This window comes from Podarcis pityusensis (genome assembly GCF_964106645.2).
Source record: "Podarcis pityusensis genome assembly, chromosome: 8".
In the NCBI taxonomy this organism is placed as follows: Eukaryota; Metazoa; Chordata; class Lepidosauria; order Squamata; family Lacertidae; genus Podarcis; species Podarcis pityusensis.
In genome coordinates, this window is record NC_138033.1 from 41,514,600 (window position 1) to 41,541,230 (window position 26,631).

Below are 26,631 nucleotides of genomic sequence, written 5' to 3' on the forward strand. Positions count from 1 at the left end.
GAAATCCAAACAACCGTTGCAAACAACAACTTAAAGCAACCTTTTTCCTCTGCAAAGCTGCAGAGCAGAGAGAGAGAGAGCGCACAGGGGAGAGAGGGGGAGGGAGGCGAGGGGGGGGAGAGGAGAGAGAGAGCGCGAAGGGGGAGAGAGCGAGAGAAAAGCCAAAGCAATCCAGCGCAGCCTGATGCAAAGGGCGACTAAGTAGAGGCAGAAGAGCGAGCGAGCGAGGCAGCCGCCTGCGGTCCGCCGGCTGCACCCGCGTGGCTCTTCTTCGCGAAGGGAAGCTCGCTGCAGCTTGGAGCCGAGCCTCGCCAAAGCAGGAGAGAGCGGCAGGCAGGCAGGCAGGCGCGGGGGGAGCGCGAGAGCGCGAGGGAGCGAGAGCCGCGCAGGCACCCCGAGAGCAGCGGCGCCGAGCTCTTGCAAAGCCTCAAACTGGCTCACCCGCTCGCAAGTCAGAGCAGCCCCCTCGCTCCGGGAGTGCACCCTTTCTGGAGGACTGGCGGCGGCGGCGGCACCCCCAGCAAAAGGATGGCATCCGAGCTGGCCCTGAACAGCTCCGACCTGCCCACCAGTCCCTTGGCCATGGAATATGTTAATGACTTCGATCTGATGAAGTTTGAAGTGAAAAAGGAGCCGGTGGAGACCGACCGCATTATCAGCCAGTGCGGCCGCTTGATCGCTGGGGGCTCGCTCTCTTCCACCCCGATGAGCACGCCCTGCAGCTCGGTGCCGCCGTCGCCCAGCTTCTCGGCGCCCAGCCCGGGCTCGGGCGGCAGCGACCAGAAGACGCACTTGGAAGACTACTACTGGATGACCGGCTACCCGCAGCAGCTCAACCCCGAGGCGCTGGGCTTCAGCCCGGAAGACGCCGTGGAGGCGCTCATCAACAACAGCCACCACCAGCTCCAGAGCGCGCCGGGCTTCGATGGCTATGCTAGAGGGCAGCAGCTGGCCGCGGCCGCCGCCGCCGCAGCGGCAGCCGGCGGCGGCGGCGCCGGCCCGGGGGGATCCATGCAGCCCGACGACATGGGCTCGGCGGCCGCCGTGGTGTCAGCGGTGATCGCGGCGGCTCAGCAGCAGCAGCAGCAGCAGCAGCAGCAGAACGGCGGCGGCGCGCCCCATTACCACCACCACCACCACCCGGCCGGGGGCCACCACCACCATCACCACCACCAGCAGCCGGGCAGCGTGCAGTCCTCGGGCAGCAGCAGCAGCAGTAGCAGCAGCAGCAGCGCCGGCGGAGGAGGCGGCGGCGGCGGGGGTCTCCACCACCCTCACCACGGCGGCGGCGGCAGCTTGCATTTCGACGACCGCTTCTCGGACGAGCAGCTGGTGACCATGTCGGTGAGGGAACTCAACCGGCAGCTGCGCGGCGTCAGCAAGGAAGAGGTCATCCGGCTGAAGCAGAAGCGGCGGACCCTCAAGAACCGAGGCTACGCGCAGTCCTGCCGCTTCAAGAGGGTCCAGCAGCGGCACGTCTTGGAGTCCGAGAAGAACCAGCTCCTGCAGCAAGTGGAGCATCTCAAGCAGGAAATCTCCAGGCTGGTCCGGGAGAGGGACGCCTACAAGGAAAAATACGAGAAATTGGTCAGCAATGGGTTCAGAGAAAACGGCTCCAGCAGCGACAACCCATCCTCTCCAGAGTTTTTCATGTGAGTTGTGGTCTTCCTCTCTCCCCACCACCTCCAACCTGCACCCCCTACTTCCCCGGCAGCCTCGTAACACCTTTAGCACACATACACACGTGCGCGCAAAAGTTTCTCCACGCGGCTTGGGGCGAGGGGGGGCAGCTTGCTATAAAGCAATCAAACTGGCCACCACGTCTCCATTATCAATAATAATAATAATATTTTTTCTGGGGGGAAACAGCAACCTCAACTTTGGGTTGTTGTTTGTTTTTTTAAGGTGGATTGACTCAGCAATAGCCAAGTTTATAAAAAAAGTTTTACCTTTGTGGGGGCTTCTTGCTGGGCGCTTGTGTGTGTGTTGAAATCCAACTTTCCACCAACTCACTACTTCAGTCTGAAGTTTGCTCAGCCTTTGAAACCTGCCAGCCATCCACTATATATATAAAATATGAAGTGTTTTTTCCTCCCCTTTTTACATTTGCTGTGTTCAAAGTACAAAAAAATGTTACTTTTCCTTTTCACCATCCTGAGCTCTTCAAATGGGTTTTGAATCTGGAATAGACACACACACGCGCACACACACACACACACACACAGAAAGTTATTATAAAATTATTTTAAGACTTTGGCTTGCTGAGTTCCATCTGTTGTGCTAAACCTAGAGAATATATCTAGATCAACCTGCCAGATTGAAGCCCTCATCCACCTCCCATGTGTTCATGATGTGAGTTTTGGCCTTGCCCTGCCAAATGGTGAAACTTTTAGTATGCCATTAGATTCCCATACTCATCTCATCCATTTATTATGCTTGCTATTTTGTCTTAGCATCTATTAACTATGTAACTGTTTCAAAAGACTATGGGGAGAAAACAAAGACAATATATTGATAAAAGCCCTGCATGCTGGACATGTATGGTATATATATTTTTTCTTTTGCTTGGATATGGACTTCGGAGACTGTAACGGCATGACATTCATCCTTTTTAGTTTTATTGCCTCAACACTTTTTTGAACTGAAAACAAAAAAGTGCAACCTTTTTGGGGCTTCTTCCTCCCCATTCAAGTTTTCATCTACTCTGGAAACTGCTTTGAGTTGCTCAGAACTTCAGATTTCTTTTTAATGCATTGATACATCCCTTCTTTAAAAAGAAAGAAAAGGAGAGAGAGAAAAGCCCAGAATGGATTGTGATTACCCTTAATATGATTTCTAAAAAGAACTTTGGGGGGGGGGAGTTTTAAAACTTACGCATAAAAAAAGATTCACTTCCAATTTGTGGGTTTTGAAAACTATGCTGTTGCTTAAAGCAGTCGAAAATTTATGTTGGAATGATCTGCCCCATTTCTGCTATTTTTTGTTTTTATTTTCCTTTTGGCCATTGTCAAATGTTGGAATGCTCTGGGTTCCTGGTATATAATTTAATTCTAGCTTTTATTGTCTGTTAGCCCCAGTTCAAATGTATGCTACAGAAAAAAGAAATGTTATAGATACATTCAAAAGAGTTAGGTCTGTTTAGCTGTAGATCCTTTTTTAAAAAATGATGCACTAAATTGTTGACTGTCTTGATGTTAAAAGGGGGTAGAATTTACAACGGGACTGGTTTTTTAAAAAGTAGTTTATACAGCATGTGATTGCAACTTAAGTATAAGTTGGGTAAATGTAGACCTTGCTATGCCACTGACTGTTTTTGGAAACCAAAGTATTAAAAGGGGAGCCCCCCCTCTTTATATTATTAATAGGGGTATTTTGTGTTCAAAATGTATGGTTGGGTTTTGTTTTGGGGCTTTTTTTTTTTGGAAATTGAAATATTTGGGACTGAATTGCACTAAGATATAACCTGAAGCATAAAATATAAACCATTACAAACCTGTCTAGGATGCTAATACGATTTATGCAGTTACAAAGATGGCATTACTGCTCAGTTTTTTTAAATGATGCAGATTTTTTTACAGTTGTATTGTGGTGCAGAACTGGATTTTCTGTAACTTCACAAAAATCACAAAGTTTTAAAGGCATTAATCAGCAAATTTTATTTTCAGGGAGTGATAATCCTGTCTTTAAAAAATGGAAAGTAAATCTTACCACAATAAATATAAAAAAATCTTGTCAGTTACTTTTTTCCCCTTTTACATATTTTGCTGTGCAAAATTGTTTTATATATTGAGTTACTAACTAACCATGTGTGATGTTCCTTATGTGCTTTCTTTCATTTTTCAACTTTACGGTTATATCAAAAAGAAAGAATAATCTACTATAATAAACTGCATTTTTGATTCTATATTCAGTTTCATTAGTTTGTAGCTTCCCTCACCACCATCAACAAAAAGTAAAGCCGGCTCTTTAAAAGTAGTATATTGGGTGGGGTGTTGAGAGGGAGAGTGGTCTGCTAACACAGTTTATCTACTAAATAGATAAGATGGGTGAAGGAATGGGCTGCCTAAGTTTCAAGCAAGGTGGGAATTGCTGCCCACCAGAGCTCTGTTTTCTCACAGGTAGGTGAAGAAGCATGGCTTCTTGGGTACTAGGCTTAACTTTTTCGGTTTTGTAATAATTCTAATATGCATTCAGACTCTTCCCCTTCCATGATTATTTAAGCCACAGGTCTCAAGTAAGAGTTGTGACTTTGGTTTTCATTGTTTTATGGTGGAATATAACAAAAGGAGGGGATTTTGCACCCTCTTATTGAAGTCAGGTAAACTGGGCTGTGCATCCTAGGTTTTTCTTCTTACCTATTCCTTTATTGATGTTACAGGGAATTTTAAAGATGTGGCTAGAATCCAATGGACCACAAAACTAATTCACCACTGAGAGGGGCAGGGGGGAGGGATTAACCCTGTTTAACCCTGTTTCCCCATGATGTGCATCGCAAACTGCTTATGAAACAGGATGTTGTTTTTCAAAAGCCGCTTGCGATATGGCGTAGGGCGGGAAGTTTGCCCATTCAAAAAAAAGAAGTCAAAAATTCCACCAGATTCACACTCTCTCCTCCTTCCTCCCATCCCCCAACACTACTCCCCATTCCATTTTAAGTTTTTTTGTTTCAGTCATTTATGGTGTATTTTGCTAGCCCCTTTTTCTGGTGAACTTTCTCAGGAGAGGAGAAAAATAAGTAAGTATCAACAATGGTTGCCACTTTTCAAAGAAAAACAGTATCTGGCGCTTTACTCTTGAGGACTAGAAAGGGAAACTTCTGTTGGGACCTTTTCTTTGTCACTGTCAAAAATCCTCCATAGAACACTTGATGCTGTGGTGTTCCTGTAGTGTAAACTGACTGCAATAGTATCTGGGAGTGAGCTGGATTTGCGTCCTGAGTTCCTGGATGGAACTCGGGATCTACTTTTCTGAATGCTCAATCCAGTTTTTCAAGATCTCAGGACTCCACCAGCTGTAGTTTAGCTTTTAAATCACTTTGGGAAAGCATGCAGGAGAGGGTGAACTCTCCAACTCACCTGTTCCCTACACTACAACCAGTATTGGGGGGGGGCAGGGGAGTTGCAGGTGGAGGTGGGGGGAGGCGAATAGGAGGGGCTCAGGAAACTGCTGAGAACTAGGCCCTGTTTGAATTTGCAGGTGGGCTCTGTCCTGTAAAACTTTACTGCTTTTAAACCTGTGCTGAGCCAGGGCAAAGGTCGCCAGGCATTTAAACAAAGTTGTGGCCTCAATCTGAGACTAAAACAGAGGTAGTGTGTTGCCTGCATTTCCCCCTCACTGCTCAGTCTTGTTCTCTCTCTGGGACTGAATTGGTGTGTCTGTAAATGTGTGTTTTACAGATCCTGTGGCCCAGGAAAAGCTTGCGGCTCCCTAAACCAAGTAGCCCTTTTAAGTGTGCATGGAGCATTTAGATCCACATTAATCTAGAGGGACTGGAAAGGCCTTGAAGTGTGCAGGATTAAGCTGCTGCTGCTGCTGCTGCTGCTGCTGCTGGTGCTGCTGCTTCTCTCTCTCCCCCCCATCTCCATCTACTTTTCTTTGACAACCACCCAGTTGCCCAACCTCCTCCTCCAGAAAGCCACACACATGTCCTTTAGCACTTGACCTTCTGATAGCCCAGGCAAGTTCTATAGGCTGCATCACTGCAGCGCTCTCTAGGCAAGTTAATGTGTAAGCGGAGGGTAAACTGCCTGCAATTGGCCAATCAGAAAATTATTTGCTCTTATAAAGATAGTAGGGCTTTCTCTCACCACCACCACCACTCCTCCTCTTCCCTCCCCCTTCGCTTCTTCAAATGTTTGAACTCCTTGCCAAAAGTTCCACAGACTCTCAGTGGCTCTCACCTTGCTGAGGTCTTTTCCTTAGCTCAGGCAGGCCCAATGCAGGGAAGAATTCACCTTGCCGCTTGCAAACTGTTAGGACTTCCCCTGCATAAGCAGATCTTACATTTGCAAACATTCTCCCCTCACCCAAGAAAAGAGGCGCAGTTCAATTAGCATGATATAGGGGGCAGGGAGCAAAAAATAATCCCCATTTCTTCTTGCAAAAGCTGCAGCAGCTGATGCATCCCAAAGTTGCTTTCAGTTCCTGTTATGATTTCTAAGGAGAGAGAGGACAAAATGAAGAATGGGGTAAATTGGATGTGTGTTTTGTCACTGGGCCTTGGAGAACAAGCTAAAGTACGGGACAAAGTTTACAAGGAGGAGGAAGCTACCCCCCCTTGTAGGACATTGTGGGGGGAGAAAACAGCTCTGTATTCTGCAGTCCTCTATCAGTGGCCCTTTTATGAACAGCTGAGCCTTCTCCTTTTCATCATTTCAATTGGAAGGGAGGGTGACTTTTCACATTTTTACTTTATCAGAATTATTTTTTGCAAATGATGTGTAAGTAAGGAAATGGATCAAGATGTGTAACACTAAACCTTGAAGGCCAGGCATGTGGGCTGTGGGAGGAGAGGTTGCTCAAGTTTCATTTCAGGGAGGACGAGGTTTTAAAAAATAAAATAAAAAACCCAACCAACGCCATGTCCCTCCGCAATGCTTTGCTAGAATCGCCCTGCTCTAAGAATAAGTTCAGCTCAATAGATGTCAGTGGTGCTGGGGAAGGGGCATCAGCCTGACCATCCATCTGCCACCTGCCATTGAGTTTGGTTAGCATTGGGTGCATTGATTCCGCTGCTGCTGAAGCTGAGGTCCCCCTCCTCACTCGGCCCTCCAGGTCTCTGATGCCCTGGCCTTCAAATCCTGGGTGAAAAGAAATCGGTGTCACATGCAACCTGATCCTGTGCATGTTTACTCAGAAGCAATTCTCTATGACTTCAGTCCCATGGAAGTGTGGGCAGGATGGCAGCCTTCCTCTCCCCATTGTGTAATGCCTCCTTTCTGTTCCAAGCCTTGTTGCCGATTCTCCCACCTGCATCTCAGTGATTTGCAAGCCCGGTTACAGGGTAGACAAGCAGCATTTGCTTGCTGTATATACTGCAGTAAAAGACAGGTTGCATTTCTATGCTCCTTGAACAAGTTTATGACTTATTCCCGAGTAAACACGTGCTTGACATCAGGGCCGTTCACTGTAGAACACTTTTTGCTCCTCCCAAATGGAGCGCAATTGGCCAAGGGTGGAAAGTCATGCACATTTACTCAGAAAGTAAACCCTGTTATTTTCAATGGGGCTTACTCTGGTGTAAATGAAAATAGGCTCTCTACCTTTTTAAATGGTTCACACTTGAGGGCAGAGTCCTCAGATATCAGTTCCCATCCACTCTGCTTTCTAAAAACAACTCCCCCCCCCCAAACAGCAGCTGTGCAAGAAAAAGAATTGTCTCACTTTCTTTTCCTTCCTCCGTCTTTCTCAACCCAAAAAAACCCATCCTCCTTGTTACTATGTTCATAAAATAGCAAGATACATGATTCAAAAATAAAGTCTTTCCCCTCTGCTTTCCCACTTCACTTTCCTACTCCCCACCCCCTTTATAAACTACAGATCTCATTTAGTAGATCACCTGCTTTGCATGCAGAAGGTCTGAGAGTCAACCCCTGGCATCTCTAGGTGGGGCTGGCCATGTCCCCTGCCTGAAATTCCGCAGAGCCGCTGCCAGTCAGTGTCGACAGTACTGGGCCAGATGGATCAATGGTCAGGCTCGGCAGAAGGCAGCTTCTCTTCTCTCCCATTGCCCTGCCGCCACCCCACCCGGTTCAGCGGCGCAGAATGCATGCCTTGCTCTGCGCTCCTTCCGAATTCCTTTCTTGCTACCCATTTCCGCTTCTCTATCCTATCTGAATACCAGATCGAGCGCATCGGGCCTGCCTTCCTGGTTCGAGCGAGCGAGCGATGTGCCTACATCAGTGTTATCTGCTACCGCGTTATCCGGGACCACACGGCGGGGACGGCAGCATCTGCTGTGCTTGGGAAGGGAAGCCTCCATTTATCACCGGGGCCATCAGACAAGCGCAGTGAAACTCTGACGCCTGTTCAAAGGGTAGCCAGAAAGGCGTATTTCCTAGGGAGGAAGGTAGCAGGCACTTTCTGAAGAAGTCTTGTCGCCTCTTTAAAAAGGCTAACTCATTTTATGATGGCGCAAACTTTCATGGACTGCAGTCCACGAAATCCGATGCCAGAATAAAATTGGTGAGTCGTAAAGGGGCCTTACGAATATTTTGCTGCATCTGTCGGCTCACACGCAAACACACACTTCCTCCAGAACCGGGCGACAGGCTTTTTAAGTCTCCCGCTTTCCCCACTATTTATATACGGTTTGTTTTGTTTTTTAAAAGACGTTTGCAACAATGCAGGTTTTCTCTACACAATACACACACACACACACACACGCACACACACACAAATACACAAATGCATGGCGGCTGTTTGCAGCAGCAGTCTGAGTGATGCCGTTTTGGCCGCTCCAATTCTGCCTGGCCAGCTCGGCTCGCTGCATCTGAACACTGACACTCTCGGTTCTAGCTGGACTTAACTTCCCTATAATGTATTTAGGATGACGAGGTTAGGGGAGTTTCCTGAAGGGATCTCCTCTGTAAAAACACAACATCAACGTTAGCAATAGGGGGACACCGGTGGTTCAGGAATTTAGAGGTACGAGCTGAATGCTGCAGGCTTACTTCGAAGTAAGTTTCAGGAATCTCTATGAGGTTTACTTTCAGGAAGTGAACCTGTTTAGAATCAAGCTGTCCCCGAGCCCCGCACCGATTTAGTTAACCAAGTAGGGGCTGGTTTTCTTCCAGTGAGTTCAATGGCATTTAGCTGCCTGTTTTGGCGTTTTTGCAGCCACTATCACAAAAAGTCTAGTTTAATTCTAACCTGAGCCGCTGGCCTGAAGCCCTGGACCTTTGCTGTTCACACCCATCTGCTAAATAACAACGGGACCACCGTCACCCCTTTCACACACACGACTGCCGTCTAGGGAAATCCCGTCTGGGACCCGAAGATGTTTACACGCGCACTGTATTGCTCGAATGAAACCGGATCCACCGGTTTAGTCTCTCTCTCTCTCTCTCTCTCTCTCTCTCTCTCTCACACACACACACACACACACACACACACACACACGGCGCAGCGATACACGCCGAATCAAAACCGCTTCATTAACTTCCACGAGAATAACCACGTCGCGGTTTTGGCGCAGCGTTCCCGCCTCTTCACACATCCCGCCCTATAATGATCACCCGCTTTCTGCGGCCCTTTGAACTGGCACACTTTTGTTCCAGTCTCTCTCTCTGACAATCCAGTTCTAGGCATGTTTACACAGCACCCAGTTCAATAGTCCCAGGTAAGCGAGGATGGGATCGCCCAGCCTAGATCTCAAGCCTCCCTCTTTCCCCCCTGTAGACAGGGTTTGATATCTAGTGATATCTAGTGCGTTTCAAATACACCTTGCTGCAAAGAAAGATTAAGACAACACACACACACACACACACACACACACACACACCCTTTCCCAAGCATTTTTGTCTTAGGAGTGCTCGATCCCCCGGACGGAGGGGGAGGGGCGTTCCGGATTTGGAGCGGTTTGTTGATTCAGACGCAACAAAGGCCGATTTTCTATTCTTAACGATCAGCGGTTGGACAGAGGGGCGTGAAGAAGAAGCCCGAGGTTTTTGCATTGTGCGATCACCTGGCCCCAAATCTGCTTCTTGGGCTCTCTCCCACCCTCTAGGCAGGAGGGAACTTTGGCCAGGGGATAGAAGAGGCAGGTGGCGAGACGGTCGAGAAAACTGACCAGCCTCCAATAAATTCCTTTGGACGCGCTGACTTAGGACCCTTTGCAGCCCTTTCCTTCGGCACGGTTCCTCGGGAGTAAGTCCCCGTAAACCCAATGGGACTTTCTTCCCTAGTCTATGTGCACAGCCAGAACTTTTGTAGCTCCGCTTTCAGGAGCTACAGCCGCAAAGCATCCCTTGAAAGCCGCGATCCTCTGAGCGCCCTACGTGGGAGTAAGTTAAACTGAACTCAGAGGGACTTAGTTCTGAGTAAACGTGCGCAGGATCGGGCCTCGTAGCATCCACACTAAACTGGGAATACGCACGCACACACCCTGGCGGTTCCACGTCTTCCCCCGAGTTTGTAGTATTTAAAATACAATTTCCTTGTCATGTTTACTTCACTGGGGATTGGCTACATCTGTTTGCCCATATCTTTCTTTTGTTCTTTTTCGGTATTATGCAAGTAACAGCGCGATCAGAAGAAAGCCTCACTGATGCTAGTGGGACTTACTCCCAGGTAAGTGTGCCTAGGCTCCCAGGGTAAGCATGCGTAGGATCCTGTGCGCCCTTTCCTGGGAGTAAACCCCACTGAACACAGTGAGAATGACTTCCGAGCAAGAATGCATAGGATCGGGGTGTCAGTCTCGCAGAGGGGTTCAGTGGTACTTTCCTTTCAAGGAAATATGCATAGGAGTTCAGCTTTGGCTGCTGGGATTCATTCAGGCAGTTTCCAAAAAAAGAATTATCATATATATAGTTATATATATGTTTCTTAAGCCCTATATCCTGAACTGAATCCTGTCCATCTGTTAACACTTAATCCTCACTCCGAAAACGCAGACACCATCAGCCACGTATCCATCCATAGGTACCCCGATTTACTGCCGCGCGTTCACGAAAGCGTAAGGGCGATTGAGAGCCACGGAATTTTCTCTGCAGCAAGAGTGACCCTACTAAGTGATTCCAGAATTGCAGCCACCATCGCCAACAAACTGGTTCAGACACGTGCGCGCGCCCCAATAAATCTCTGGCGCAGACACAGAAAGGCATCGACACGTGCCCGGTCGCCACGGATCTTGTGGACTCCCACTTCAGTTCCTTTACGGATCTCGTCTTCAGTAGATTGTTTCCAATTAAATCCCCCTAAATAAAGCTTCGTCGTTAGATTTGATGTAAAAGAAGGAGGTCCCGGTAGTAGGCACTAGAATATGTAAGGGGTTTTTTTTTATTTAAGTTTTCTCCCGTTTTAAAGTTTTTTAAAGGATGTGTCTTGACTTCAAGGAATATTAACAATCGAGACAGGATAAAGAGTTGGGTGTGCAGGCACACCTTACTCGCTGGAGCGCCATTGCTCCGCACGGCCTTAATGCTCAAAGACAGCACTCAACTGACCGGCGACGAAAAACTTCGATCCTGCAGGATTTTCCTGTGGTCAGGATCGCTCATGTCATGCCACGCAGCTGGCCCGGGGATCTCTGAGGAAGAGGGATGAAGTCCCCCGACCCTCCGACATAAAGTGAACCTGCTTAGGACCATATCTTTTCCTCACATCCTTTCTTCAGGTAAAAAACCTGCAAGCCATCGCAGCCCGATCCTATGTGTGTTTAACTGGCATTCACTGCTTAGGATCTGCAGATTGAGGGAGAGGCGCTGCCTGCGGCTCAGTCTCAGTCCCGTGCGCTGCGGACCCAGGCGAACGCGCGGCATTAACGCCGACACGGATTGCTCAGTCATGCGATCCTATTCATATTTACTCTGAAGTAAAGTTAAATGGAACTTACTCGCAGGTAAGCGTGGATTGGATCGCTGCCCTAAACTCACACTGTTGCAACTGCCCTTTCATAATTCGCTTCCCCCCTGGTGGAAATGGCGATAGTCGCTTGGAGAGCTGGACCCCTCCTGCCCGCAAAGCAGGCAGGCGATCCTAAGCCCTTGTGTGGCATCGGGATTCCGTGGAACTTCAAAGCATCTGTGGGCAAAATTGACACCAAAAGGCACACAGGTGGAAAATTAGGCGCAGAAGTATCCCCCCTCCCCGCCCGATCTTATAGTTGCTTCGTCGGAAGTAAACCCTGTTCCCACTAAGTTTGACGGGTCTGGCTCCCTATATCTCAGCATGGCGAGGACTGCGACGTTACAGGGCATAGCTGTCAGCTTTTCCCTTTTCTTGCGAGGAATCCTATTCGGAATAAGGGAATTTCCCTTTAAAAAAGGGAAACGTTGACAGCTATGTTACAGGGGCATCCGATCCTCGCTTCCACTACAAACGATACGGTGCTGGCTCAGTATTTTGCAGACTATCATTTTGCGCTCTGAGTCTCTTAAGCCACCCCCCCCCCCCAAAAAAAAAAACTTGCTGGTTCTTTGGCTGGCAACTGACAGCGGGAAACTGAGCCCCACTTGAAACCTCGAGCGAGGAAGCGTTGCGGATAACAAGCCGGTTTGGGAATGCTTCAGGCTTCGGGACCTCATGGGGGTTGACCGCTTCTGAATCGGCGCGCTTTGTATTGTCCGGCGGCAAAGCAAGGATGAGAGAGCGAACCGGAACCTCCGCCCCACCAGCCCGCCCTCAGCCCCGGGATCCAGTTTTTGGTGCCTAGTATCGCATTCAGGGTGATTTTTCACGGCTGGAAAATTTTCTGCGGCAGAAAATGAACTCCCGCTGGGAAAGATTTAGATCATTTGGGAATAGATTTTTTTTTTTTTTTTGAGCCAATATGTTTTTCCAAGAGGGTTGTGGTTGATCATTGCACTCCTCTAGCAAAAGGAGACGCCGAGAGCTTAAAAGAAGAACCCAATCAGCCTACAGTAAGCACAGATGTACCTCCCTTTAAAAAATCCCGCTGCCTACACATTATACATGGAAAGCAACCTGGCTTCCCCCAAAGAATCATGGGAGCTGTAGGTTACACCTCAGAAAACTACAGTTCACAGTGCTCTTAACAAACTACAGTTCCCCAGGATTCCATGTTCTTTAAATGGGCTAAAGCCCAGCAAACACACCTGTTTGAATAGTGGCGTTGGAAGGGACCGAAGGATCATCTAGTCTAAGCCCCTGCACTTCAAAGGTATGTTGCTATAGCCTGGCTTGCTCACCTTTCCACGTATCTGGTATTATTTTGGTCCTTCTTTCCCTTCGTTTTTCTTTAACATTATGTGAGGTAGAAAGGAGGGACTTCTGATAACTAGGAGAGGTACTTGAGGTGTCTATCCTTTTTCCAACCCGGTGACATTTGGTGGCAAGGAGTTATAACACTAAGATGGGAGGTGTGAAGAATGAGATCTATTGCCCTGAGCTCCTTTGAGTTGGGGTGGTGTAGTGGTTAGAGCAGGAACACAGGACCTTTTTCAGTCTAAGGGCCATATTGTCTCATGTTCCTGGGGTGAGCAGGGCCAGAGGCAAAAGTGGGCTGAGCAATGGATGCAGCCCTTGCCTTTGTACTGTAGGCCACATTCCAGGCAGGCAAAAGCCAGAGGTTTCTGCGCAGGCCTCTCTTCATCCAGGAGGCAACTTCACAATTTTAGGACATGTTTTTGCCAGGCAAAAGCAATTGAAGAGGGCCTGGAGCAAATTGGGGTGTGTTCTAAGGGTCAGGTGAAGAGACCAGGAGGCCACATCCAGCCCCTTCACCTAAAGTTCCTCACCGCTGGGCTAGAGCACCAGACTAGGACTGGGGAGATCTGGATACAAATCCCTGCTCATCCACAAAGTTTGCTTGTTCTCATTGAGTAGTGGGCCACTCACTCTCTTGGTTTAGCCAAATTTGGTTTGGTTTGTTGTGAGGACAAAAAAGAGGAACTATGCAGGCTATCCTGAGATTATTGGAGGACAGCTAGACTCTAAGTGCAGTACTGTAATAATAATGATGATGGTTTATGATAATTATTATGCGAGTATGTCAAGCTCTGCTTGCTTAAATGGTTTTCTTAGCATGGCTAGTAAACTGCAGGAGGAGGCTACTGACACCTCCAAGGTCTTATCGCTTATTCCAAGTGGCCTTTAGAAAAAGATTGACTCTATATATAGAATATGTCTGTAAATAGCTAGGTAGATGGTTGCCAGTAATCAATTTATTATTATTATTATGCTTATATCACGTCTTTTCTTCCAAGCAGCTGAAGGCACACATGTCCTCCACCCCCATTTTCTCCTCGCAACAAACCCTGTGAGGCGGTGAACCCAAGGTCACTCAGCGAACTTGATGCCTTAGTGGGAAAATAACACGGGTTTCTCCGCATCTAGTCAGACACTCTCACCACTACCCTCCAATGCACAGTGCCTGTGAGAATGGTCAGCAACTAGTGGCCTGTGGCCTAAACCTGTCCCATTTAGTGATGTCATTTGCTGCCCTTCAAATGCTAGCCTCTTAGAGAAAAGAAGGTTGTGAAGAACAGCATCCGAGATGCCAATTATGGGAGCGGCCTTGTTCTGATTGACAAGGGACACCTGCTTTTCATACTCCCTGCTCCATCAGCAAAACCTCTTGCTGAGCAGCATTCTGCGATCAAAGACAGCACCTGTCTCTGACCACTGGGCACTGCTATTGCCGGTTATTGCCTTCAGGCCCTGGTTTGTGAGAATCTCTGTGGTGTCTGTCTGGCCAGTGCTAGACTGACTGCTGCTTTAAAAAGACTTGCTGCTCCAGCCCACTATGGCCATTGATGTGGTCATGTTTCCTTATGAAGCCCAATCTGAAGTGTGTGGTAACATGAGCGTAGCCAAGATTTTTGTTAGGGGAGGTCAGGTCTTTTGTTAGGGGGGCAGAAACGACGTGATTGGTCAGTTAGTTAAGTATTTCTATTGTTTTACTTATCTAGGGGGGCAGTTGCCCCCTGCCCCCTACAACTACACCCATGTGCGGTAATGAAAGACCATTTTGATCTGGCCTTTGCTAGCTGGAGGAGGGTAAGGTTTGATGGCAAGTAACACTGGTGAAATGGGGTGGGCAATGGAGGGCTAGCGGTCCAAACTCTTGCTTTTTTATGTCTGTAGTTCACTTGTAGTCCTTTGGTGACATCCTGATTTTGATAGTTTATCCAAGGCAGACAGTGGCCTTGCATATGGCAATTCAACTCCTATAGCTGTGATGGTTTTGAGGTGTCTTCTCCAACCTGTGACCCATAATCCCCAACCATAGTCTCTGCTGACTGGGACGGCAGAAGTTGTTGTCTAAAACACCTGAAGGGCATCAGGCTGGTTTAGGGAGAGAGATTCCTTGCCTCCTCAAATCCTGCAACTATTGTTTTAAAAACGGACAGTACCAACTAGTTAATTGGTTGAGTCATTAGCTGAATTTTTAAAATGTGCATTTTTAACTTTAACCATAGCACTTCCTGTGTTAGGAGTCAGTTCTGATAGTGTTGCCCTAAAGTATCTTTTTGTGCAAATGACTTTCTTTTTGTTGCAAATGGTGGTTGCAATTATTATCTCTCTGTGTGCATATCTATATATCTATATTTAAAGGCAACCACCTACTTCCCTCTTTCATTACATTTTTAGGAGTCACTTCTGACTAGGGATGGACAAATCTGACAATATAGGTTCCTCTCAGCTTCTATTTTTTCAGCCTTCGGTTCTTTGCATTTCCACATCAGTTTGCAATTTTATTTTCAATTCCTCCTGAAAATCCACCAACATTTCAATGTGACTTTCTCCTAATACCTACTTTTCCCGTATGCATTCCCCGCCCCCCGAGATACACCGTTTTTTGCAAAGCAGTTTTCTCTAATATAATGCATTTTTGCATGCTACTTCTACCGATATATGCATTTTTATGCACAGTGTACCCCAGTTGTAAATGTTACCTGGCTGGAGAACTGCACTGCAAAATTCAGAAGCATGTTCCATGTGTAGGATGGCTGTGCTTTGGTTTGTATATTGTTTTGTAAAGTGCAAATTACGCAGGTTCAGTTTTAAATGTCAACTGAATAACCCCCCATCCCTCCTTCTGACACCCAAAGCTCTAAATGTATACTGTTCAGACTCTGCCTTTGACTGGAGCTCTGGACAGGCTGAAGCCATGCTCATTTCCCCCCATATCCTCCCCAAAAGCAGCCTGGAATGTGCCTTGGGAAGGAAACATTGCTCTTTGCCTGCATTCCTAGTTGCCTGCATGTATCTGCAAATACGTCTGTCCTTTTTGGGGGGGGGGGGCATTGTATTTAAGCTAATTGTTCCAAAGCATTACTTGCTTTCCTGTGTGATGGACCTATTGTCTGAAGCCATTTCCCCCAATATCTCTTTCGATATAACCGCAATATGTATTCCCATTGGTGTAATTAATTTAGTTGAAGGGGAAGGGAAGCAGTGAGTAGGCCAAAATAGTTAAATCGCTAGATAGCTGAAATTAAATGTTAGCAATTGTGATTCCTAATAAATCCAAGTTTCATTTCCTCTTGCAGTGACTGTTTCACTTCGAGCCCTTCTGGAGTTTACAGCACATTTCAGTTTTTGCCACCTCCTTGCTCACAGATAACACAAACACAGGAAGGAGAATCGGTTATGCATTTGATGGAGGACCTTCTGCCAAGTCATTTTTATTTAGAATAAGAAAAATAAAATATTAGTTAGATCTGCTAAAATACAATATTTGTGTCATAGTAAATTGAAGATTTTCTTGGGGAAATGATTTTGTAACATAGAACCAGATGATAGGGGAAAGGGAAACTTATTAAATGATAACTCTTACAGCAATGCTGCCAAATTATAAAAGAGAGAGAGAGGTGATGATATCAACCATGTTAAATTAATAAATCTGTATTGCCTTATTTTACACTGAGCTAATGCAGCATTTCTTGGTTTTTGCCTCTCTATTAATACCCAATCATCAAGTAATTTTAATTGAATATTTGGATGCTGCAGAAGTCTATGTTGGGCTTTGATTTGATTGAGTCAGTTGTAATGCTAGGAGAGGGATGTCCTCTTTATAATCTAAAGATAATAAAAGCATGCTGACCACAACACTTCTTGGATGCTCTTCAGGTGGGGTGGGGGTGGGAAAATTGAATACCTATCCCTTCCAAATGAATGCATTCATAATAGGATGGATTTGCCAGTTGGCATGAAAGCAGAGGTCATCTTGAGGAAAATGACACCTAAGGTCTAAAGGAGTCATCTGCTTTAAGAGATCCTGGGCAAGATGCCAAATATTGCATTTAAGAAGACGTATCCCCCAAGTTTTTTTTGTTTTTTGTTTTTTTTTGTTTCGGTCCAAAAATAACACGGGAGGCAGGCAAAACAGGCATCTGGAAATGATCGTTATCCATCCACCCATTTGTTCATCCTCATATCGTCTTCCTGCAATGCACTATGCTGCACTATGTTCGGAACACATTTTAATATTCTACACTAGAAAGCTTGGGTGTTGGAAAGGATATATAAAAATAGAAGCCTTACTTTCAAAAATGGTATAGTGGACAATTTCTCTAAACTGGAAATAAAATTTGGGTATCATATCTATCAGTTGTCTTTTTTTCTTTTAATTTTTTTAAAGAGCTCTCAAGAAACAGGATTTATTTCTTGTCATGCTCTTATATACTCCAAAAATGGATTTATTCGCAGCTGGGATAGCTTACAGTATTTTTGCTTCTGTGTGCTTTTCCGTCACAGGCAGAGTTCATGAGGAAACATTGAATATATGATTATTTCAGGTACAACCCAGAATGTGCTTATTGCGGAGCAGTGACATTAACGGGATTACTCTGGAGTAAAACTGATTATGCATTGCAGTCACAAGCAATGCAGATGAGGTTATTCATGCTCAAATTTGCACCAGAGTTCCTTGTAAACTGTGTCCTTGTAAAGCTTCAGTCCTATAGGCGCTTACCTGGGAGTGAGCCTCGCAGGACTTACTCCTGAACGGACATGCATAGGATTTCACTGTAAATAATGTATTTCTCCTCCTCTAAAATAATTAGATTTTTCAATAAATCCTGCCAGTTTGAGCTTGTACAACATGAGAAATTCAAGGGGCAACAGCGTTTGCTGTTTGCTGTTTGCTGTTACACTGCTACGTATGTACATCAATTCACTATTCTTTTGTTCATTTACAGTAACACAGCTAATTATTCTGATGAGTAGAAAATAAAAGAAATGCATTATGAAAAATTAAAGGCTGCAATTCTATATTATCTAAGCTGGGAACAAGCCCCATTAAACTTAATGAGACTTACATCTGAGTAGACATGACGAAGGCTGCACCATAAAGGACTGTTAGCTCACAGCTTGGAGAGCAAGGTGTTTTGTTTTTGATTTAGCAATTTCCCCCTCCTATCTTTCTAGTTCTTTTTCTATAGCTTTCCTATTACAGAATTGATATGAAAATCAAAGGACAGAACTAGAAAATCCATTTCAGATAATGCTTAATATTAGCAGAGCTGCTGCTTCAAACAATGGATGGAGATAAGGCTTGTGCATCAAAGACTGCAGTTGTAAATACACTTATTAGGGAGTAAATTCTATTGAACTTGCTTCCAAGTAAAACTATCAAGCATCAAGCTGCTCCTGATTTCTGCTTTATGTCAGACTAATAAAGCTTTATTTTTAAAAACACTTTTATTAACTATGTTTAAAAATTTTTATTTTTTTTTTTTTTACTAAATTAGGTATCCAAGAGAATCTTCTACATCAGTGATGTGAAAATTCCTGTTACCTGGAGTCTGACAAGGTACAGTTTTGTTTTATTTGCGTAGCTGGCTTCTGCTTTCTCCTCCTTCTTCAAAAACAGCCAAGCTGTAGCATAATGTAAGAGAAGAAAAATTATTGACCACAACGGAAGTGTCCCTGTTGATTTCCCAAAGCTTTGTGGAAGCCGCTGTGTTTTGCGTAGTGGGGACTTTAATGGTGTCTCTTCTCCAATTTTCCTTTGGACTCCTGCAACTCTTTTACTGAGTGCATGATCTTTTGCCGAGGTTATTCTGTGTGTGTGTTTTGTATATGAGTGCATTCCAAACTCCAACCGAGTGTGTGAATTGTTACAACTTTCCCTCCAATCCTATTGAGTATCCGTGCTGCTCGGTTTATGTCTAAATCTTTTCTCAGTAAAGTATCCCCATCAGCACCAGTCCAGATACCAGTCAACTGTTGTTGCTGCTGTTGCACCCTGTGCTTGCTCTTTTCAAAGCATGAGGCAGGCTTTTCCAAATGAAATGCAAGTAAGCAGATGGAAGAGAGAGTGTATGAGATGTTTTCTGATTTTACTCTTTGATTCTTCACAGCATGCAATCCAGTTCCATTTCTCTGTTTACCTTGAAGAGGGCAGCTGCCCTTCTCCTTTGCATGGGACAAGCTACACATTATGTTAGCCATGCACATGAGCCTTTGAGTGCAGAAGTGTGTTTTGTTGTTTTTACATAAATGGCCAGAATGGGAGCTCAGATCTGGGTTGGAACCCTAGCACAGGAAGGGTAAGGGGCTCTAATCTCTCTCCCCACCAGCTGTGGTTTCAGTCCATATGGAGGGCCCTACATCTGTGATTTGCACAGGGGGGTAATAACATTGGAGTAATAACTGCCAACCTAGCAGTTTGAAAGCACACCAGTGCAAGTAGATAAATAGGTACCGCTCCGGTGGGAAGGTAAACGGCGTTTCTGTGCGCTGCTCTGGTTCTCCAGAAGCGGCTTAGTCATGCTGGCCACATGACCTGGAAGCTGTACGCCAGCTCCCTTGGCCAATAAAACGAGATGAGCGCCGCAACCCCAGAGTCGGCCACAACTGGACCTAAAGGTCAGGGGTCCCTTTACCTTTACCTAATAACTGTAAGTTTTTCCAAATCAATGTTGCAGGCATGAAGAGGAGGAGGAATTTGAACTAGGATTATAGTTGTGAGCGGAGCCGAAATTCTTTCTACCCCAAATGCAAGAATGCTGGTCTGAATTGCTTTTCCGCAGACCCTGAGGCAGTTTGTATGTAAAAGTGAAACCAAAGCCCTGCCCTTAAAAGTGTACCTACTAAAGCTGCTTGAGGATTTTGATTTCTGCGCAAACTGACCTGATATTCATCTCCCAGAATAACACACAGATTGGAATGTTACTATCCTTTGGATTTCGCAGTTCTCTGAATTTTGTGGTGCATTTCTTATCTAAAGAAATGCTCCAAAATGCTTTACAAGTTGTGTATCTTAGAATAAAATACATGTAGAAATGTGTCTATTGAGATAAGATGCATATTTAAATATATATTTTATGTGATTTAATATGTATTTAAATACAAATTTTCATGCATTTTTTTAAAAAAAGGAAAAGAATTTAGAAACAGGATGGGATGGATTTATGAATAAAGATGTGCAAGATTACCATGGAACAAAAATAGACGAACCTGTCCATCCCCAACAGCCATGTAGCTAACATAATGTGCAGTTTGGCTCTTAGTCCTTGCATAGGAAGTGCAGGGAACTTTTGGCGCTCCAGATGTTGCTGAACTACAACTTTCATCAACTCCAGCAGACACAGTCTGTGGCCAGGGATGATGGGACTTGCAGTTCAACAACATTTGCAAGGCCAAAGTTTCCCTTCACCGGTTGCATGGGGACATCTTGTCTCATTGTCTGATAGGAACTAGTTGCTGTCCAAGCACCTGACTTCCAGCCATGAACACAGGTTGGTGGTGGTGGAGTAGCATCTATCTTCCCCCTTACTCTTGTGCATCTAGTTGTTCATTTGAACACCTATCTGAGATAACAATTGCCCCCTTTTTGCAGTGTGTGTGTGTGTTTATTTGCATAATACCTTCAATATGTTTTGGTGCTTTCAATTGTACAAAAATAGGTCTCTGCCCTGAGGAGCTTACAATCTGTAATTCAACACAGGTCAGATAAGTGAGGAAAAGAAGGGAGATGGAGGGAAAGAGGGACAGAAAATGCATTTATACCATCAAACTTCAATGCATATTCACAATTTCTGCTTTGTAAAGCACACAACCATGTGAAGGAAAAATAAGTGATAACGGGGAACAAGAAGCATGAGGACCAGTCCCTTGCACACACCTTCAGTTATTGCAGTGGGGTATCTCTGTGGCCAGCTCTGCTGAGTTAAGATGCACTCAGTACATTTGGAGGTGGTGGGGTTCATATCCTTATTTGCGGGTAACGTTTAATATCCTTGGACAAATGCACTCTTCCTTAGCTTGTACACCTCTGCATTTCTTACTTGACGTGTCTGGGTTCTGTGGACAAGACTGAGCCCCATTAAATAAAATGGGTTTGTTTGTTTTGCTTTTGTTATTGGGGCAGAGGGTTTTAAACTTCTGTTTGTGACTTAGGGATGCTTCCTGGGACATAGCACAAGACCCTCTGATCTTGCATGCACATTGTTTTCAACCCCTTCTCTTTTTAAATTCTTGTTGTTTGGGCCTTCCTTTCTCTGCACACTTTAGGATCAGAAATGCATGTGGCTTGTGGGGGTTTTTTTTGGGTGGGGTGAGTGGCCTCACAATGAATTAGCTTTTCCAATTATCAATATCCCTGTGTGTGCCTTGAATTATGCAATCTCTTACGTTAGTGAAGAATGCTGGCTGCCCCGCTCCTTTACTTGGTCAGTAAGATGCTACGTTTATATACAATAACATTGCTTTCTTATGTTCCCCTAAACAAAATGGAATTAAAATATATTTGCCAGCGGGTTAATGGCATAGCAAAAATCTTGACGGTATGTTTAAAAGGACTTGCTTTGGAGCAGTGAGTTGACAGGTTGTGATTGGGGAGATATAATAGAAGTGGGTGGGCTTGCTGTCCTTATGCTTCAATGTATGCTGCCCCATTGTAGTTACTCCATGCTTACAAAATACCAGGGGTGGGGCACCTGATGCCTGGGGGCCATATGTGGCCCTCCAGGCATCTCTCTATGGCCCTTGGAACTCTCCCCAGGCCATGTCCCCCACTAGCCCTGCATGTTTTCACTCGGCTGGAAGATGTTCCCAAACTCTGATGCCTCTGGCTTCCCTAGATGGAGGCTAAAGAGTGTGTGTGAGTGTGTGTAGAAACTAGCCTACTGTCCATAATTGTTGCTCCACCCACTTCTGCCTCTGACCCTGCCTACTACTGGCACCTGGCGCTCAGAAAGCTGTTCAAAAGGGAATGACCGTGGGCTGCTAAGGTTCTCTACCCTGGCTGTATAGAGTGTTGGAATATTGACATAACTCAATTATCTCCTGTGAAGCGGTAATGTGTCATCTCACAGTAAAAATGTGAAAGAAATAAATGGTACGGAAGCAGCAGAGAATGTGTGTGCATTGCAGTTCACAGATGTTCACATATCATTGATTCAGGCTTGCAAAGAAGTCAATAAAAACTATTAACTATTCCTCCTGCCTTAGTATACTTATGGTGTAGTAAAGTGGATATGAGTGTTGATGCTTGGAACAGAGAGATTTGGGTTCCTAGCCTCACACTGCTGTCAAGCTCAATGGGAGTCCCAGGGCCAATCACCATCTCTCAGCATAAGCACGGTAGCAGAGTTTGGGTGATCCCAGCGCTTGGCTCAGATGTGAACAAGCCCTGAACCTGTGCAAGCAGTTCTGTCTTCCATCCTTTGTGCAACTTGATAAATGAGCCAGGAAGTCTTAAGTGAACCAAGTCACCAAAACCAAGAAACCACTGTCAGTAGCTTCACACCAAGCCTGGATATAAAGCCATGGCTTGACATTGGCTTCTTATCCTGCCTTGTTCCAAAGCTGTTAACTGTAATACCCCGTTCAGAAAAAACTGGAAACAGTAGTTTCCACAGGAGAAGTGGAGGTGTCATGTGCATCGCCACAACGCCTGTTCATATTTTGGATTGAGTCAAGATACCCTCATTCTTACTAGCTCAGGAGGACTCCCCTGTGTGAGTGTCTGAGGGCCCTGCTCTTGCCACTTACCCTCTGGCCTGGGGTGGGGCCTGAAGCCTCAAAAGGACTGCTCTGCTGCCCAGGAGGACACCCCTGTGTGAGTGCCTGAGGGCCCTGCTCCTTCCTGCCACTTACCACCTGGCCCAGGGCGGGGCCTGACAGGCCTCACAAGGACTGCTCCTGCCACTTACTATCTGGCCCAGGGTGGGCCCTCACAAGGACAGTTGTTGCCACTGATGCTGCTACTGCCCAGGAGGACCCGGAGGGGTGCAGAGTTCTTTTTAACATGTTTTAAAATTTTCCTTTCCCTTTAGATTTTTTATATATGGGGGTGGGATGGATGTTTGGGTGGGCTTGGGAATTTGTTAGATTTTGATGAATTTGTAATTTTTGCAGTTTATATTTGTATTGTTTTATTGTTTCCTGGGTTATTTTTGTTTTTTGTTTTTATTGTTTTAAGGTTTTATTGTCTTAGGCTGCGAAAGAATAACATTAATTGCCATCAAATGGAGGCTACTATGAGGCTCAGGATTGCTACCGTGGAGGGGCGAGGAAGGTATGGCGGTGGGGGCAGATGTTATAGGCGAAGGGGATCGAGATATGGATATGCTCATACCCCTTCCAATCTGCGCCTCATCCCGAGGGACGAGGTTAGGGTGAGCAAGGATTACTCACCTCCGTCACTGGTGCTGTGCAATGCCAGGTCTATAGGCAACAAAACCGCCACCCTGCGAGATTTCTTTACCTCGCAGGGGGTCGACCTGGCTTGTGTGACGGAGACCTGGGTACGCGAAGGGGCAACAGTTACCTTACGAGAGATGGCGCCCCCGGGTTTCTCCGTCCTCCACCAGTCGTGGACTGTGGGCCAGGGAGGGAGGGGTGGCATTATTAATCCGGGAAGGTTGTCCTTTCAGGGCTCTACCATCACCATCGATCCCTGGCATTGAATGTGTTGGCCTAGTGTGGGGCTCCGAAGAGAGCTTGGCTGTCTGGCTGGTGTACCGGCCACCTAGCGTACCAGCAGCCACCCTGTCAGGCCTATTGGAGGCGGTGGCCGGCTGGGCCTTGGAGTTCCCTAACCTATTGGTATTGGGGGACTTCAACATCCATGCTGATGCCACTCCCTCCTCACAGGCTCTGGACCTGGTGTCTTCCATGGCAACACTAGGGCTCTCCCAGTTTGTTTCGGGCCCCACACATCAAGCAGGCCACACGCTGGATTTGATCTTTGGCGTAGGTATAGATGTGATCATGTCTCCTTCGATGAAGGTGCCATGGTCTGATCACTACGCTCTGAAAGCCAGGATTGACTTTCCACCCCCACCCTGCTTAGGTGGCGAGACTAGGGCCCTGTGGGACTTGACATCTTTCCGCAGGGCTTGCAAGACAGAGCTGTTCCACCAGGCCTTTGGCCAGGGCACAGCCTGACTCCCTCCCTCGGCAATCTTCGCGGAGCTCTGGCCCAATGGTTGCCAGTGGCTTGATCTGAATTAATTTTATAATGAATGGTTTTAGAGTGTTGTTTGTGCTGTACTTTTGTGCTGTTTTATTGTTGTTAGCCGCCCTGAGCCCGGCTTCGGCTGGGGAGGGCGGGATATAAATAAATTTTATTATTATTAATTATTATTATTATTATTATACGGTATTTATGGAACATTGGTGGCCTGAAGTGATGTTTGGCTTTTGGAGAGAGGGAACCTCTCTCTCAGCTGAGAAAATGTTTCTATGCCTGATTACTCACAGGTGATTCTCATGTCCATTTAGTACATGATTACTAGGAAGTACAGGTGTGTCTTCACAGCAGAAGGAGATGGTAGAGTTTTGAGCTGTTGGAAAGGGCTGCACTACTCCCTGTGTGAAAAGCACTCTGAAAGTAGAAGACTAGCAAAAAAGTGAGTGATAGAAGTGTTCTTCTGATATACTAGCTTTGTTGTGCCTTTTGTTGTGAATTTCCAGGGAAGGAGCCACCATTTATGTTTCCTACAGGGTCTTTGATACAACACTGCTGCATAGGATCTTGGGGAATTAAAGCAATGGCTTGCAGGCTTAGTTCACTGGCATGGCAGGGTGGGCAGAGTAGGTATTCTGTCCCGCCCACTGTGCCAATGAACTATGCCTACAAGCCACCGTTTTTTATTTCCTACAATCCTATGGAGCAGCGTTCTATCAAAGACACTGTAGGTGCTGGTGGGTCCGTGTGGGCCCTCAATAGTTGCCTCAGGATGCTGGGTGGTGAAGCCAAGCCTGACTACTTAGGCCAGATATGGGGAACATGATGGTGCTGAAGTACAACTCCCATTAGCCCCAGCAAGCACAGCCAAGGATGGTGGGAGTTGTAATTCAGCAACTTCTGGAGGGCCAAAGATTCCCTGCACCTGCCCTAAGTGCTCTCTGCATGTGTAGCTGAGTTTTATGTCCAATGGAACTGTGTTTAGGACTGTGGTCTTTGTCATTAGCAGAGTGAGCATTTGCTTGAATGCACCTGATCTGCAGTAAAGCGTTTGTACATTGCAGCTGGGGCTGCACGGTGATTCATGCTAGAAGAAAAGTGTGCAGTCTCACAGCTCTTGCTCTGCTGCAATTAAGTCTTTTTATTTAGCTTATTTTCAGTTCTCTGGTGTTTTGTCTTCGGGGAGGGAGAATCTGTAGAGTTAATGTGCACAGGCCTAACCTCTGGCTTTACAAAAACCAAACCTTCTGGGGAGGAAAAAGAGAACCGAATCATTTCACTTCCTCCTAAATCCTGGATTTAGCAATTGCTGACCGATTGGTGTTGCAAAAGAGATTAGCACAAAAAAAACCATGTAACTTTGAAACAAACAGATATTGGACTGAGGAAGAGTTAATGAACTTATGTGGTGAGGTTCAGATTGTGCTGACCCCTATGGTAATATTTCATATAAGGTTACTGTTGGGAGAGAAATCAAATTTCAGCCATGAATGTGATTGACAGGTGGAAGCGAGGGAGAGAGAGACATCTGGTCAGATGGGGAATTTGGGAAAGAGAAGGACAAGTGGGGGAAGTGTCGGTGTAATATTAGGAATAATAAGCTTAGATATGAAAAGCCCAATACTTATACTCTCCAGAGGCATGCTTAACTTTATTCTTAAACTACCAGTGTTGAACTTGTCCGACTAAACTGCCATCAAAAAATAGACAAAAAGTATGGAGTTTGATGGCCATGTTGCTTATTTTGTGTCTAATTTGACTTTGCTGGAAAAAGAAAATTGTGTCTGTTTGAGTAAGTAATGGCTGGCACGAAGCATCGAAAGATGAAAGATGAGTGAGGCAGTAAAAACCGCTGGTTTTTAGCTGGAAAATATGAATGAAGCAAAACCAACCTTTCCTCTGTTTCATGAATGATGTGTAGTGCATTGGAGACTCAGTGAGAGAGGGAGAATTTAATGCAGAGGTTGCAAAATAAATAACAGTAGTAAATATTTAGTCCCTCCCTGGTTCTATGATTGATTTATCTCTCCATTGTATGGAGTATTTTTGGAATTTGAAGGTCCGTAGATAATTAATAAATATGACCGAACTGTAATATTGGTTTGGATTATATTGGCATGTTAATTGTAATTGGTACGGGCTAATTTCATACCTCCCCACCTCCTGGATTTTATTTTTAACCAAAGAGATACTATCTGTGTGGGAAAGTGTATTGGTATTTTGGAATTCTGTATGTGTAGCATGGATGTTGGACTGGGAAGAATAGTGGCAAAAGACTTAATCCTCTCCTAATGTTCCAGTTTCCCTTTTAAAAATGCAGGGTTTTTTATAGTTTATTTATGAATAAAAAAAATAAAAAAAATACAGAGAACATGTATGTAAAGAAAGATCATATTAATTAGGAAAAGTTTGTTCTGGAAACCTATTTCTTATATAGAAGTATCTCTTTAACCTGTAATCTAATTTATTTAAAAAAGCTTTTAGTTTTATGTGTGTCTATAACGCTGTTCCATTCCCCTCCTTTATCTTTTTGATATATCTGAAATCTTTTGGATTTCAAAATGTCTGAAATAATTTGGTATCTA

The 26,631-nt window shown here is 45.5% G+C and overlaps 1 protein-coding gene across 2 annotated transcripts in view; it reads left to right on the forward strand.

Moving 5' to 3' along the window:
• Nucleotides 1-526: 526 nt before the first annotated feature.
• The window catches only part of MAF (MAF bZIP transcription factor), a 231,412-nt gene continuing 205,307 nt past the window's right edge, over nt 527-26,631 (forward strand). The window contains exons 1-2 of one of the 2 annotated variants that reach the window (XM_081016407.1): nt 527-1,652; nt 18,378-18,439. In XM_081016407.1, the coding sequence (XP_080872533.1) occupies nt 529-1,652; nt 18,378-18,411 (1,158 nt within the window). In that variant the 5' untranslated portion in view covers nt 527-528 and the 3' untranslated portion in view covers nt 18,412-18,439. Of the gene's footprint in view, nt 1,653-7,843; nt 8,053-18,377; nt 18,440-26,631 lie in introns of those variants that run through there. The other variant, XM_081016406.1, reaches the window with a different exon arrangement.